The following is a 14,169-nucleotide window of genomic DNA, read 5'->3' as shown; positions in this document are numbered from 1 at the left end:
TACTGTAGAATGATCTTGAAATTTGTAACCATAAATTAATGATTTAGAAACAAATGACAAAACTGATATTTAAAAGGCCAGATACAACTCTTTACTTTAGAAAAGTGACAGCTTTTTTATTTTATCTTTGAGCCTTTGATTTTGCAGATATGGGGGGAAATATGAAAATAAATAATAGAGGCATTTAAAAAACGTGTGCCAGTTAAATATTTTAATGTGTTACAACAAAGATAGTGAGAGGACAGCTATCTTTGAAGGTTTTCTCACAAAGCCCTGTGATTATGTCACAAAGATTCATTTTCATACTATTCAATGGTATGTATTAAGACCATTCAACATCTATACTAATGCAAGTAAGTAATCTGATGAAAGCAAAGAGAAACACATTGCAATTCATCCGACAAAACCAACATATTTTACAAGATAAAAAAATGCTGCTTTAACGGCTTTTGTATCCTCACCATCACATTATAGCTTCCTTTCAGGGTTTCAGTTTTTAATGAACTGACAGTGATTGTGTATATATTTAGATTCATCACATTTCTCTGTCTGTCTCTCCCTCACTTCCAAATAAAACCGAACGCGAAGATGATTTTCTCACTCTCAGAGCCAACTACCTCATGGAGCCTTGGATGTGAACCCACAGGACTCTTTACCCTTGACAGTAAAATAACAGCAATTATGTATAGCTGATGGATTATAGTCTATGCTTGCTATACTAACACACTTTGAGCTCTTACCTCACTGGATATGCGGGCTGTATAGTCTATAGGGTGCCACTGGTTTTAAATGGAAGGGTGTTGATAGATCTCACGTCTGATTGTGTGTCTGAAGGGGCTAATTAGGTCACATGTGGTTTACTATGCTTGGGAACAGGTGATAAAACCAAAGGCTTCAGCAAAGGAGAGTCTCTGAATTAAAGCATAGCTCATAATGAAGTTCTAGATAATCCGGCTAAATGTTTAATTTTTCATTGTTGTTGTAGTTTTTTCTGACCGGTAGAACTTTGGGAAATCCCATTCAAGTCAATGGAGTGTTCTACTAGCATTGTGAAGAGCCATATAATAAGCTAATATAAAGCCTCTACATGGCCACCATGCTAATATAAACCCTCCAGCTAAAACTTCTCCATGTCTCGTGCCTCCATGTCCAGCTGTTATCTCTGGCTCTCCGTTTTTACCCAGTACCCCACCCCCCCAACCTCTCAACTCCTCCTTCTGTCAGGTAGTGATCTCTTTGTACCTCAGGGCACTGAAGGAGGATAATTTAACAACCAGTGCCTTTTTAGAGGGGGAATTGATTAAAGCGGCTTGTCAATCAGTTTATTCCAATCAATTAGTCTCCACTGGGGGCAGATCTCCAGCGCTAATCACGAGTAGCACCATCATTAGGTGCAATTTCACCATGTCCAGTGATCAGAGAGTGGCCCCTCAGCTCTCTCTCTCTCTCATTCTCTTTCTCTCTCCTGCTGTCAGGCTCCTTCACATTGAGCAGATTGAGCAGATACACAGTCACCTGCTAGCACTCTCATCCAGTCACACAATATATGAATAACAATATTCTATCACCAGCTCACATGCTTTCTCTATCTATTATTTGAGTTGTTGAGTTGAGGACTTCCTTACGTGAGATACAGATTGGCTTAGTTTATATCCCCTGGAGCTAGACCCTGGAGGATGTAAGACCCTGGAGCCAGACACAGACACTAGAACTTGGGTTGATAGAAATGACTTACAGGAGATGTAGCCCATCATGTCCCTACAAAACAAAGAGTCACTTGCAAAACTGTGTGCTATCTGGTAGGAGAAGGAAAAATAGCATAGGTCACAGTATTAATATATTCTCTTTATCTCTCTCTCTCTCTCTCTCTCTCTCTCTCTCTCTCTCTCTCTCTCTCTCTTGTTCCCTTTCTTTATCTCCTAGACTCCCACACAAAACCACATAACAGGTTACACAGCAAAATGATGCGTAACATAACTGCCCATCATTTCTGATCTGATAGTACAGCTGAGATAGCAAGTGCGTCACTGGAATTGGTGAATCCCACCCTCCCATCTCCTCAGCTCTCTCTCTCTCTTTCTCTTACCTCGCACATTTACGTTCACCTTTGACCCCGGATGCACGCAACACTTTTCCCGACACCCACCCGGGCCCTCTGCTCAGCTTGTCCGTCTTCGGGAGCGCCTGGCTGAAAAGGCCGATATAATAATCAAGACTCCAATTAGGCCCCACAATGGAGCCTCACCCTCCAGCTCCCATCTCTCTCCTCGCTCCCACACTCATCCCTTTTCTCCGGCACACGCGTGCAGGTGGATTCCCTAATTGGATGAGTCTCATTCGAAACCTTTCACACTCCTTTCTTTCCCCATCCTCCTTTTTTTCATGCCTCTCCTGCCATCGAGCCTTTCACACCCGACCTCCACGCCTCGCTCTCTCTTTCTCTGCTCTGTCTCTGTCTCTTTCTCTCTTTTCTCTCTCTCCCTCTCTTGGTCCCTCCGTCATACGTGTAAGGACCCGTCAGAATCATGCACTTATCCACAACTACCTCCACCACGCATGGGGGGCACTCTCCTCATTGTGCGCAGGGGTCGAGGTCACAGTCCCTGATGCCACACCCTTTGACCTGCAGCAAAGGGAGAGATGTCCTAGAGAGGACAAAAAGGACTGCTCCCTGATGGAGATTTAACAAGCCCGATCACTGCTAAGGATGTATGAATAACTTGTGAAGAAACAGCTCTGGTGAGGGGAGGGAGGGGACACAAATGACCAAACAAAACAGTGAAAAAAGAGGAACTAGTAAGACTCCCCTTAAAACACACTCACACACACACCATTAGCATAACAATGCCTGACTGGAAGTTTGCCTGTTAGTGGGAAGGAGATGATTAGATGGGACTGTGTGTCTCCCCAATGAAGCATTTTATAGAGTTTGGGGTGGAGAGCTGGATTTTACAAGCTTTCTCAGGTTTGGTCAATGGACCGCCGAGGTCATTGGCTCATTGGGTCATTGGGTTGCTGATCACAGACACTCAAGTCTCTCTTCTTTGATAGCTGGATATAAACTTGTGATAACTAAATGCTAAATGAAATCCAACAGGCATCATAGGATGCTTTCACATTTTGTTTACTTCCTGAGACTGATATTTAAAGGACTTTGTGTCTCAGCAGCAGTCTTTTTAAAAATATAAATAAGTAAGTAAGTATAAGTACATGTATATAGATCAATTTAATAATCTGAACGTCAAACAAATAAATTCAAACAGCTCACTATATCTGTCGGTGTGTAAGCCATTATGTCATTGTCTAAGGTTAAAACGACATAAATGGAGTGCAAAGTCTGCTTGACTGGACTGCAAAATCTATTTTTGTTTCATTGTAATATTTGTCCAAACCAGCTGTGGATAGTCTAACAGCAGCTCTAAAGAAACTAGCAAATATCTTCAGTGGATTTATCCAAGCACATAGGATTTATCTGTGATCCCTCAGTGAGCAAGTAAGCTTGTAACTCCTTCAGTTACTGGCTATGTCTCAAATCGCCTGCTTGCATGCTTCAAATACTTAGTTGAAGTATATATAGTGCAGATATTGGGACAATATAACCATTGAAATGTAGGCACAGCGCAAATAAGTGCTCAGTTTACACTAGCAGTGTACTGACGGAAATATGCGGATTGAGACACAGCCTCAGACTATATTCCAAACCAACTCGTAACATTCTCTGTGAAATATAAATATTTTTAACAAGACCATATCTGTAGTTCAACTCAACTACAGATGTACTCTACAGGAAATGTGTTATTTACTTATTTTAAAAAAAAATTGAGGGGGCATATGACCTCCTCCCAGGTGCATGGCTCTCAGGCCAATCAGGTGCCTAAAGTGATATAATTACCAGGTCAGGAGGGGGGCGGGGGAGGAAGAAAAGACACCACCTTTCTCCCAGCCTCTCTCCTTCCCCACCTATTATTCCCCGTCAACAACAGGCCAATTTGTCCGTGGGGCCCCGAGCCTGCCCTCCCTGCTGGGGTATTTAGCTCCTCTCTTGCTCCTCAATGGCAGGTAATGATTAGGGGAGACTTCAATCTCCCTCCTACCACCACTAACCCCTTTAAAAAAAACCTGACACCCCCCTTCCCTCCCCACCTTCCTCACCCAATGCAAACTCCTTTCATCCCAGCCATCTTTAATCTGATTATAGACCTTCTAGAGCTTTTCAGACGAGGCTGGCCTGGCGGGACAATGGCAGGCCAAGTGGTTTCACATACTGCCTGTAAGCTATGATCCAAGTGAGGAACTCCCACTCTTTCTTGTTTCCTCTCTCTCCCTCCCCTCTCTCTCCCTGCTGCACTCCTCCCTCTCTCTTTCAGGTCGGACTGTAGTCAGGGTCTGCCCACCTGCACAAGAGATCACAGGAAGACATCTCTGTTGCAGCTGCGTGCCTCCGGCCCTCCAGCGGACGAGAAATACATGGACACACACAGACACACACACACACACACACACTATTCATCACACAGACACCTCGGCACAAGACATAAAAGACCCATATGCACACACACCCACAATCAGATACATGTGCACGCGCTCGAATACACACACACACACACACACACACACACACACACACACACACACACACACACACACACACACATCCTGTGAATTCCTTTGTCACTATTTCTCATCCTTTTTGAAACTTTCCAAACATTTGCAAGCATCCACGCTTGACCAGTTAGCTCTTACTCTCACTCATACTCAGTGTTTCCTACACCCCCCCCTTTCCCCAGCCCATGGGAACCCCCCCCCTGCTGTCCATCTAATTTGTACCTTGTAATCCCTTAAACCTGAGCAGGCGCTTGAACACTCTAGTCCTCCTGTTCTCCCCTCCTCCTCCTCCTCTCTCTCTTCTCCTCCTCCTCCTCCTCCCTCTCTTCTCTGCACTCCTCCTCTCCTACTTTCCTCAAAAACTCTGCATCTCTCTTCTTTCATCTGACCGTGTCAGTCTTCCCCTCTAAGGACCTGTAGAAGACCGCAGACAGCCACACAGTGAAAAACACTGAAACAGTAGATTCACTTCATGGGCATAATATGGTAGTGTTTACTTGAAAATCCAATAATAAGATGCTTTTCAAGGGTTTAGATTAATATTAATGATAAGATAAGATTAATGTCAAAATATTTATGTGATTCCTATTTAGTCTATTTGCCAGTGTTAAATCAGTGTAATGTTGATGTTAAAAAGCAACACAAAAACACAAAGCAAAAAAAAATCACAACTTGATTTGATTACTGTAAAAAGGGAAAGTGATCAATTCTGTGTAAATCCCACTTCAAAAACAGGTCTCCTGAATATTATGGCAATCAATAAGCCATTTATATAGACTCAAAAATTACTGAGCTGTGGATTATCATTATGTCTGAAACCATGAATTTCCTTGTCACTTAACCAACAAATGTCCCTCATGGCCTCATAATGGACAACCGGCCCTTGAGATTCCCCAGGGGCTTGCTCCATCTCTAGTGTGTGTTTAGACTTCATTAACCGCCACGGTGATTGATCAGGAAGAGAGACCCAGATGACCTTCACCCATCAGTAGGAGAAAAGACAGATCAGAGGGGAGGACACAAGCCTGACCCTCACAAATGACCACGTCCCCTCGGGCAGCAGCACACAGCCTGTCCAACACTCGATCACCGCTCCTCCTCCACCAGCAAGAACGCTATGCAGTCTGGCTCTCCACACTCGGACATCACGCAGCCATCAGTGGAGCCACATGGACAGACTGTGGAGGGAGTCCACTCACCGTGCCAACATCATCAGAGATATGGCTGAGACAGAGGCTGGACTTTGATTGAAATACTGAGGTTTCAGAAGGGGGGAAAGTAATAAAGAATAAGGAAATGGTTCTCCTTAAATGCCTAGCTGGGCTTTGACAGGGACAGCAGGTTGGTAAGGACTGTGTGTCTGGATCATTCTGCAAAGGAAGGTGAAACATTTGAAAGGTGCTGCTCACATTTGTTGCAGTGGCAACAGGATGGATGATTTGCAAAGACTTTGGCCCCTGATATTTCTGACCATGTGCAGTGGTCCCAGAGGGTCCATACATAACTATTAATAATGGCATCAATAATCAACTTGCTTTACCAACACCAACGTTTTCTGTTAAATGTTTTGTTATTTTCTGAAATATGCTTTGCATTTACACAATTTCATTCACCATGATACTGAAAATGAAATATCCCTTAAGCCTTTCCTAGTCTCCTAAATATACACTTATTTCATATAAACGCACTTACTGTGTTACCAGTTACTATTTAGCCTAGCCCTGACACTTCATCTGTATAGCACCTGTTGGGTTTCAATAGCAAATAGCCTACATTTTTAAATCGCTTCCATTTCTATTCTCATTTCCTCTATTTAAAGAGTGTGGGTAAATGTAGAAATGTCAGAAGGGAAGGCCTTCATTCACATTTTTAATCAATATACTTCATTATGAACACACAGTAGCACTCATTCACATTCACATTTAAATACATGTACATTTTCACAAACACAACAAAGGCATACTGTGTAGGCTACATTCACTGATATAAAAATGCATAGGATAAGATTAAAGATTAAAAATGGAAAATATCCTTAAAACGGTGGGAAAATTAATTATAGGACTAGGACAGTAAAAGTATAGCAATAACATCCATAGTTAGGTACATCCATTAGGTACATCCGGGAATATGCTCTTATGGTAAAACTGCCGCTACCAGGCTACTCAGACGCGCCGCGCGGCCACGTGCGCCTGGGCATGACACCATGTGGGATATAGCCACAATATGGTGTATAGTCCTATAGCCACCTGAGTAGGCTACGATCGCGGTTGTTGGCACGACTAAACCAATTATTGGTTCCAGTGCCATTGTAACCATTAATTTAAAACACAAACGTTCATACAAGTTATTATCGGGATAAGACAAGGAAACGACGAGAGTTCTTGTTTGCATGTTTTGCTTTTCTCCATTCTTGGGGTTCAAGTTGGGATGTCGGTCCATGCCAGGGTCCTGGGGTTGGGAGTTTGTTTAACTTTGTTCCACGGAGAAATTGGACTCAGACCTGAAATACAAAAAGTGGAAATAATTAATGTGTGTGTGTGTAAAATCGAAAAGGTATACAGGTGTTGAGCCATAATATCACTTCCTCGTTGACAGGACATGAGTACAAATATGTTTAAGCCTACAGTTTTTTTCTGTAGTTTGCAGCGGAACATTTTCAAAACCCAAAGAAGTGTGGGTGTAGAGCGACACCCTGTGGTGTGTTCAAAACACATTTTACGCGGTTCAACGGAATGCCATTCATTAGCCTACATAAGTAGCCCATCGTTAATAGCCTAGTTTTAATACCGGTAGGTAACCCGTGTGCTGTCTTCTATCTGTCACTGAGGTAGGCTACTCCATCCATGTTTACTTTCTTTCTTCTAGGACTAGCCTAACTGTTAGTAACCTGATGTAGGCTACCCTAAGAGATCATAGGCTGATTGTGGACTTACATGTCAGGGTTCTTGGTTACCATGTGGTTGTTGTACTCAAGAATAGGAGGGATGCTTTCTTCATCCTCGGGAAGCTGTAAAAGAGATTGATTAGAATTCAAATGGATTTGATGAAACACCAATGAAAATGGCGTCTCTGAGTTGATAATGTTGGAAATGATTGTACACAATAAATAGGAAAACTACTATCAGGGTAGATAGATTACGTGCAAAGGCATGTTACTTTGTTAATCCTAAAAAATCCCGTTCGGCCTATTACTTCAGTGAGTATTCTTGTATAATACCACCATCTAGCGGTTGAAATGCAAAAAGACAGCATTGTAATTCTGATCCAAGTTCTTACCTCCCAGTAAACTTCGTCATCATAACAGTTATCATCTGCAGGATCTCCCCAGATGGGAAGCCTCAGGATCGCACCTGTTGAAGAGAACAAAAAGACAGTGAGTTGAAGAAACATTTTCTTTTAGGCTTAAGGGGACTTCCTTAGTCTTGCTTTGGTAGACCTATTGTGTGCTCATTTTTATAGGAAAACTTCTCTCAATTATTAATAATCAATGTCAATACTCCTGGTACTGGACATGTTCTTAGACTATGCATTCATTTCTGTGTGCTGTGCTAGGCAAAGGCTTTATAGCCAAATAAAGCAGGCGAGTTTCACACTACTGGCTAGTTCACTTCCTTTTGAGTGTGTCAGAATAGGAGCAGTTTACCTGCACCTCTTGTCATATTTAAGTTCCATTAATATTTATGTGTGCTTTAGCCAGGCTATGTGTGCTTAAAAACTGTTTTGATAACACTGACTTTGTCAATTATTTGACCTCAAGGACTTGCATAGTCAGTTGTTTGGGGTTGTTTGTTGTTTTCTACTTGAATGGTTATTCAGGTTTCCACTCACCTACAATGGCACCACCACCTATTCCAAAGACAATGGCAACACACAGGCCTGCTGCCTGGTGTCCACCCTGAGTTCCAACGGTTCTGTTCACAAAGGATCCCTCAAAGTCGAATGTGTTCACCAACCTATCATGTGAACGGGGCACAGAGAGAGGGAGGGAGGTGCAAGAAAGCAGAATTGAGAAAGAAAGAAAAGATAAACAGGCAGACAGAAAGAGACATTATTCATGATATGGAATTAGAATAATGGGAACTCATTCAGAATCGTCTATAGAGTTTTATACGGTCTGTAAATTCTCTACTGGAATTTTACAAATATTGCTAGACGTGCATCAGTTAAAGCTTTTTTAAAAGTTGTAGTCATGATAAGAGAGTGGTTGACACGTACCCCTCATGACCATAGACATCTTCCGTGGCAGCAGCAGCAGTGATTGCTCCCACCACACCCCCGATCACGCCAGGCATGGCGTGCAGGTTGTGCACTCCACATGTGTCCTGGATCTTTAGGGTCTTCTCCATGAAAGGCTGAGAGGGGAAAATCCACTTTTATTTCTTTACATTCATATATGAACATTGGATGTTAAAAATACACACCACTAAATTAACATCTATGTCTATTAAACATATTTGCATAATTGTATAAATTAGAAAAATATCCATATGTATGTATGTTATGCATTATCAGGTATGTTATTAATGACTTTATTTGCATTTGAGTTTTTCTTGGTTTTCGGTTTAGTGTAGACAGCCCGGGGAAACTTGCTTGGCCAGAGTATGGCAACATGCCATTTGGATTTGACTGTGGGATATGGCCAGCCCGTATTTACCTACCAAAGACCTATTTGTTATTGCACTATCAATAACAGTTTCCCCTCCCTCCCTTTTGTGGACTAGATCAGGATGCGTTTGAAATCAGACCCCTGAAACTCTACCCTAGACTGAAAATGACCCAGACTTGCTTAGCTTGTCTTTTTTCCATAAAGTAAGATTTTAGGGTAATCACTGTTACGGAATGCCACACAGGTCTGATTCCTCATGAGTGTTAGTGGTGATGGGGAGCTGAAAGCACTCACAGACAGCACCAGATAGCCCAACGTGGAGAGGATCCCACAGCAGAAACCCACGATCAGAGAGCCGTAGGGCTGGATCATAAACTCCGCAGCTGTCCCCATGGCAACGCCCCCGGCAAGGGTGGCATTCTGGATGTGCACCTGAGAGAGAGAGAGAGAGAATTATGACTCATGATAAGGTATGAGTTATTAAATCATAATTAAAAGCAATGTCTGTCAACTGGTTTACTTTACAGTAGCTTCTACAATACGGTCCAGCACTATTCTGTTAGTCATATCAATTAAATGAACACATGCAAATGGACAGGTGAATAGAACAGGGCAGGGGATTGAGTGGTGGTGGTGGTGGTGACAACGTTACCATGTCCAGCTTTCCTCGTTTGGCAGAGAGGCTGGAGATGGCGTACGTGGTGAGCACGGTGGAGGCCAGGCCCAGGTAGGTGTTGATGGCTGCCCTGTGCTGTCCGTCTCCGTGGTCAGTGATGGCCGAGTTGAAACTGGGCCAGAACATCCACAGGAACAGTGTGCCTGAGCGGAGAGAAGACATCGTTTAAATCAAGACCATTTCATGAATAGCCATTTTGCCCTTTTTATTATTTATTCCTATGTATGCCATACAAAGGTCATTGAGGGACCTCTTTGGATTCCAATGGAAATGAGCCTGTGGCCATATAACCGCTAGTGATCTTCACTCACCGATCATGGCGAAGACGTCGGAGTGGTAGACAGAGCCATTCAGGCGCTTGCTCTGGTGGAGGTTTGGTCGATAGAGGACCCATGAGATCGCCAGACCGTAGTAGCCGCCGAAGGTGTGGATGACCATGGAGCCGCCGGCATCCTTGGCCTGTGAAGAAAACATTTTTTTATTTGTTGATGTTCCTGTTAACGATCAACTGAAGTAAGCATTTCTGTGTGTTTATGTAAGTTTCACGTTTCAAAAGGACACTGGAGATTTCAATGGTTTAGAGACAACTTGGTAACTTGCCCAGTTTGGGTGACTTTTGACTTTGACTGATTAAGTTTTTAAGCATAGGGATATTCTTTGAACCGTCACATCAGGGGTGTGGCAGCAGTGTTTGACTGATCAAATGTTAGATGCCGTGTCACATAGTTCAAAGCTTGTACAACAGTCTGTCCAGTAAACTTACGTGAATGAGGTCCAGGATGATGTACTCCTCCACAGCAAAGAGGGTGACCCCAAACAACGTGAGAACCATTAGCTGGACTGGACTGACTTTACCCAGACAGGCCCCATAGGCAATTAAGCAGCCAGCTACACAGAAGTCTGCATTAATTAAGCTAATGCAGAGAAAGAGAAGACAGGAAAATCAGGTCTAAGTACAGATGTGCACACAGAAGAGACATGGATGTCTAAGAAAACCAGTTGAACCAGTTCTTCATGTGATAGCTCTTGGCATGAGCTTGTCACAAATAGTTTGACAGTTGGGAAATTGCTACTTGGCAGATGGAGTTATGAAAGCCTTCCAGACAGATCACAAGACTTGTTTAGGATCACTCTGCGAAACACAAAGGATTCTTTTCTAAATAACTGATAGCTCCATTTCACAGTACATTCCTTCATGGTATGATTTATGCTACACAATAGCGGACTGATTGTCACATTGATAGACAATGATAGCGTCCGTATCACCCTGAGGTCCGAGTGCCCATGGAGACCCGAGTTTGAATCCGACCCGTGCTCATTTCCTGATCCCATCCCATGTTTCTTTCCTACTCGCTTCCTGTCACTCTTTGCTGTTCTATGTAAATTCTGAATCAAGGCAAAAGCCCAAAAAACATCCTTAAAAAAGAAAGTCCAGCTACAGTCATGACCAGGGTCAAAAGGTGCCGTGGTGCTGTCCCTTACCTTTCGACGCCGATGGTGATCTTGCCAGTGTTCGGGTCCAGTGAGTGGAACCAGCCCTGCATCAGCAGGGCCCACTGGATGCCAAAGGAGGCGATGAGGAAGTTGAAGCCCACTCCGCCGAAGCTGTAGCGCTTCAGGAACGTCATGAGGAAGCCAAATCCCACAAAGATCATTACGTGCACATCCTGGAAGCCTGGGAGAACGGGAGGGAGGGACACAGAACAGGAGGGCTTAATGCAGGTTTATCAAGTAAAGCTGTTCACACAGTGGCTTGGTTCATATTGCACCCAAAATTGCTGTGGTGGTTGACGGAAAGTGCACTATTAGAGCATCTGTTCGGTTCAGTCAGAGAGATGAAAGAACAATAATGTGGACTTTCAAGAATTTGTTGAATAGCACTCAAGTACATGGAGATATATAACCATCCTGACAGCCTAAACAACTATTTTAGGTTAAGTGTTAAGTACCCAAGTGTCAGGTCCGCTTGACACATCACAATAAGATGTCATGGAGAGTGGCATGTTATAGCACTGCAATGCTGAGATCAAATTGGCAATATTATCAAACAAGCAAGTATCACTTATGATCTGCAAAAAGTAAATCTGATGTGAACCTTTTCCTCATCGCTTAAGTGTCATTTATCTCTCAGCCTATTAGGAAATACTACTGTATTTACTACTAACTACACTATGGCAAAATAATATGACATTAGTCTGAACTTACTTGGGTATCTGAAGTAGAAGTCGTTCTCTATATCACTGGAAATGTTATGTTCCCTTCTGAATTCTACCCAATGGGTGTCCGACTCCTCATCGTAGCGGATGAAGACTCCAAAGAGGATAATCATGGCAATCTGCCAGACAAAGCACACAGCTGGTAGACTGAGCCGGACGTTGGTGTTCTTCGGTCGGCACCAATAGTCCTTACAGCCCTGAGCACAATTCCCCATGGTTCCCCTTGGCCTGGGAGCACAGTGATGCTGGAGATGGTTTCTTTTCCTCTGGGGGGTTGGCTGAACTTGATGGATGCTTTAAAGCCACCTGGAATCACAGTGCACACTAGGCTGTGGAGCTCTGCTTTATAGCGCGCGGTGGAGGTGTGTCGGGACCCACAGGCCTCACTGGCCACGCTCCTGACCCGCCTTTTGGGAGGGAGACAGAGAGAGAGAGGGCGGGAAGGGGGAGAGAGAGGATGCATGTGGTAGATAGTAAAAAAAAAAAAAACACAAACTGGTTTTTGGTAGTGATGCACAATCAACCTGTTTTTGTGTTTTATCAGAGATGGGACGACCAGGTGATTTCACTGATTCATCTACCTGGCAGCCAAGAGTTGAGCTAAAAAGAATCAGCTGGTTTAGTCAATGGTTGTGTCACACCGGCACTGGGCTCTCCCTCAGCCACGCACCCTTCTCACTCTCCACTCAATCAATATCATCGCTCTCAATCCCCAGCCTATTAGTCCTCCTCACCTGTTCGTGGTTTTGAGCTCGTTAATCCACCTTTAAAAGCCTGCTCCAGTCCTCTTTGTCTGACCTCGTCGCTACCTGACATACGGACTCTGTAGTGTGTTATTACTTACACATTGTTGTTGTGAACTCCATCGGCTTTCTCCAGTTTGAGCTAAGTTCTTTCATCTTCTGAGCTTTGGACTTCTGTGTTTGGTTATCAGTTTTGCCTAGAATTCTCCTAAGTTTTTGATGTCCCTGGATTTTTGGACACTGCTTGTTTTGCCTTTTGCCCTGTAATCTTCTGTTTTTGTGCCCTTCTGGATTTTGATACTTCTGTGTTTTGAGCTACCTTTTCAAATTAAAACCCGCCTGTTGATGTCAGTCTGTGTCAAGAGTCTGAGTCTGTGACCGGTTGGAACACATATGTGGTAGGATTTCATTTTTCTGAAGCCGGGTTTCCCCATCACTGTTTTATTCCCATGCAGCACAAGAAAAATGATTAAAAAATGGGTACCTCCAGATAGTTATGGGGGGAAAAGTACTGTGAAAATAAATACATATAGATGTATGTGTTAAAAATAACAATGAAGGCCCCAGCCGAGGCCCTGCACCGTACGCCAGTGACCCGGGATCAATTCCCGCCCCGTGGTCCTTTCCGGATCCCACCCTGATACACTCTCCCACTCGCTTCCTGTCATTCTCCACTGTCCTATCAAATTAAAGGCATAAAAAGCCCAAAAAACAACAATGGAAGGACAAGAAGCCCAGGCCCCAGAATGAGCATTTTTTTGTTTGTTTTTATTACTTTAAATCTCTTGCCTTGTCTTATCCTTTTCTGGACTCAATTAAAACTCTGTTTCAGATCTAGTTATTGAAAATTGGCCATTAACACTCAGTGGCCATAATGTTAGCAATGAATGCATGATGCAATGTCAAGATCCAGCAGCTTTCACTTAGCTGAGGTCTGGCAAGTGGCAAGGAACCTACAGTGTATGCACCAATGTGACTTCCTGAGATTCAGATTAAAATTCAGCTGCAAAATACTGAATTATACTGTCATTCAGGTAATAAATTGCAGTCATAAACTATTAAGTAATCTTGGTGAAAAAGTCAGTGTCATTAGGATATTTATTCAAGACAACCAGTGTTATGTAACTTAATTGTTCATGTACCTGGCAGTCAATTTTAGAGATTTAGATTTTAGGATACAGATTAGTGTCTGTATTTGTATCCTAAAACTAGAACATTAAGAAGTACCAGAACTAGAACCAATATTCTACAGTATAATGTCAGTCAAATTATATATTAAGACACATGATTGTTCCCATTTAGTCTTAAATCGTGGATATGTTT

At 43.1% G+C, this 14,169-nt stretch overlaps 1 protein-coding gene across 1 annotated transcript; it reads right to left on the bottom strand.

Moving 5' to 3' along the window:
* Positions 1–6,461: 6,461 nt before the first annotated feature.
* On the bottom strand, positions 6,462–12,427 carry rhcga (Rh family, C glycoprotein a). The gene is made up of 11 exons (XM_048263274.1): positions 12,093–12,427; positions 11,370–11,562; positions 10,651–10,801; positions 10,199–10,346; positions 9,864–10,030; positions 9,506–9,643; positions 8,821–8,957; positions 8,434–8,558; positions 7,882–7,955; positions 7,539–7,612; positions 6,462–7,105 (listed from the first exon to the last, which is right to left on the bottom strand). Exons 1-11 carry the CDS (start codon positions 12,316–12,318, stop codon positions 7,072–7,074), a joined length of 1,467 nt encoding a protein of 488 aa, XP_048119231.1. The 5' UTR covers positions 12,319–12,427; the 3' UTR covers positions 6,462–7,071.
* Positions 12,428–14,169: the final 1,742 nt, after the last annotated feature.

This window comes from Alosa alosa, chromosome 14 (genome assembly GCF_017589495.1).
Source record: "Alosa alosa isolate M-15738 ecotype Scorff River chromosome 14, AALO_Geno_1.1, whole genome shotgun sequence".
NCBI lineage: Eukaryota > Metazoa > Chordata > Actinopteri > Clupeiformes > Clupeidae > Alosa > Alosa alosa.
This window is presented reverse-complemented; position numbering and strand designations above follow the sequence as displayed.

Bases quoted from the DNA above. Each gene is read 5' to 3' on its own strand.
- rhcga (XM_048263274.1), bottom strand. From the start codon at position 12,318: ATGGGGAATTGTGCTCAGGGCTGTAAGGACTATTGGTGCCGACCGAAG. The intron at 10,802-11,369 runs GTAAGGGACAGC...TCTCTGCATTAG, and splicing joins ATCACCATCGGCGTCGAAAG to CTTAATTAATGCAGACTTCT. The intron at 9,644-9,863 runs GTAACGTTGTCA...TCTCTCTCTCAG, and splicing joins AACGAGGAAAGCTGGACATG to GTGCACATCCAGAATGCCAC.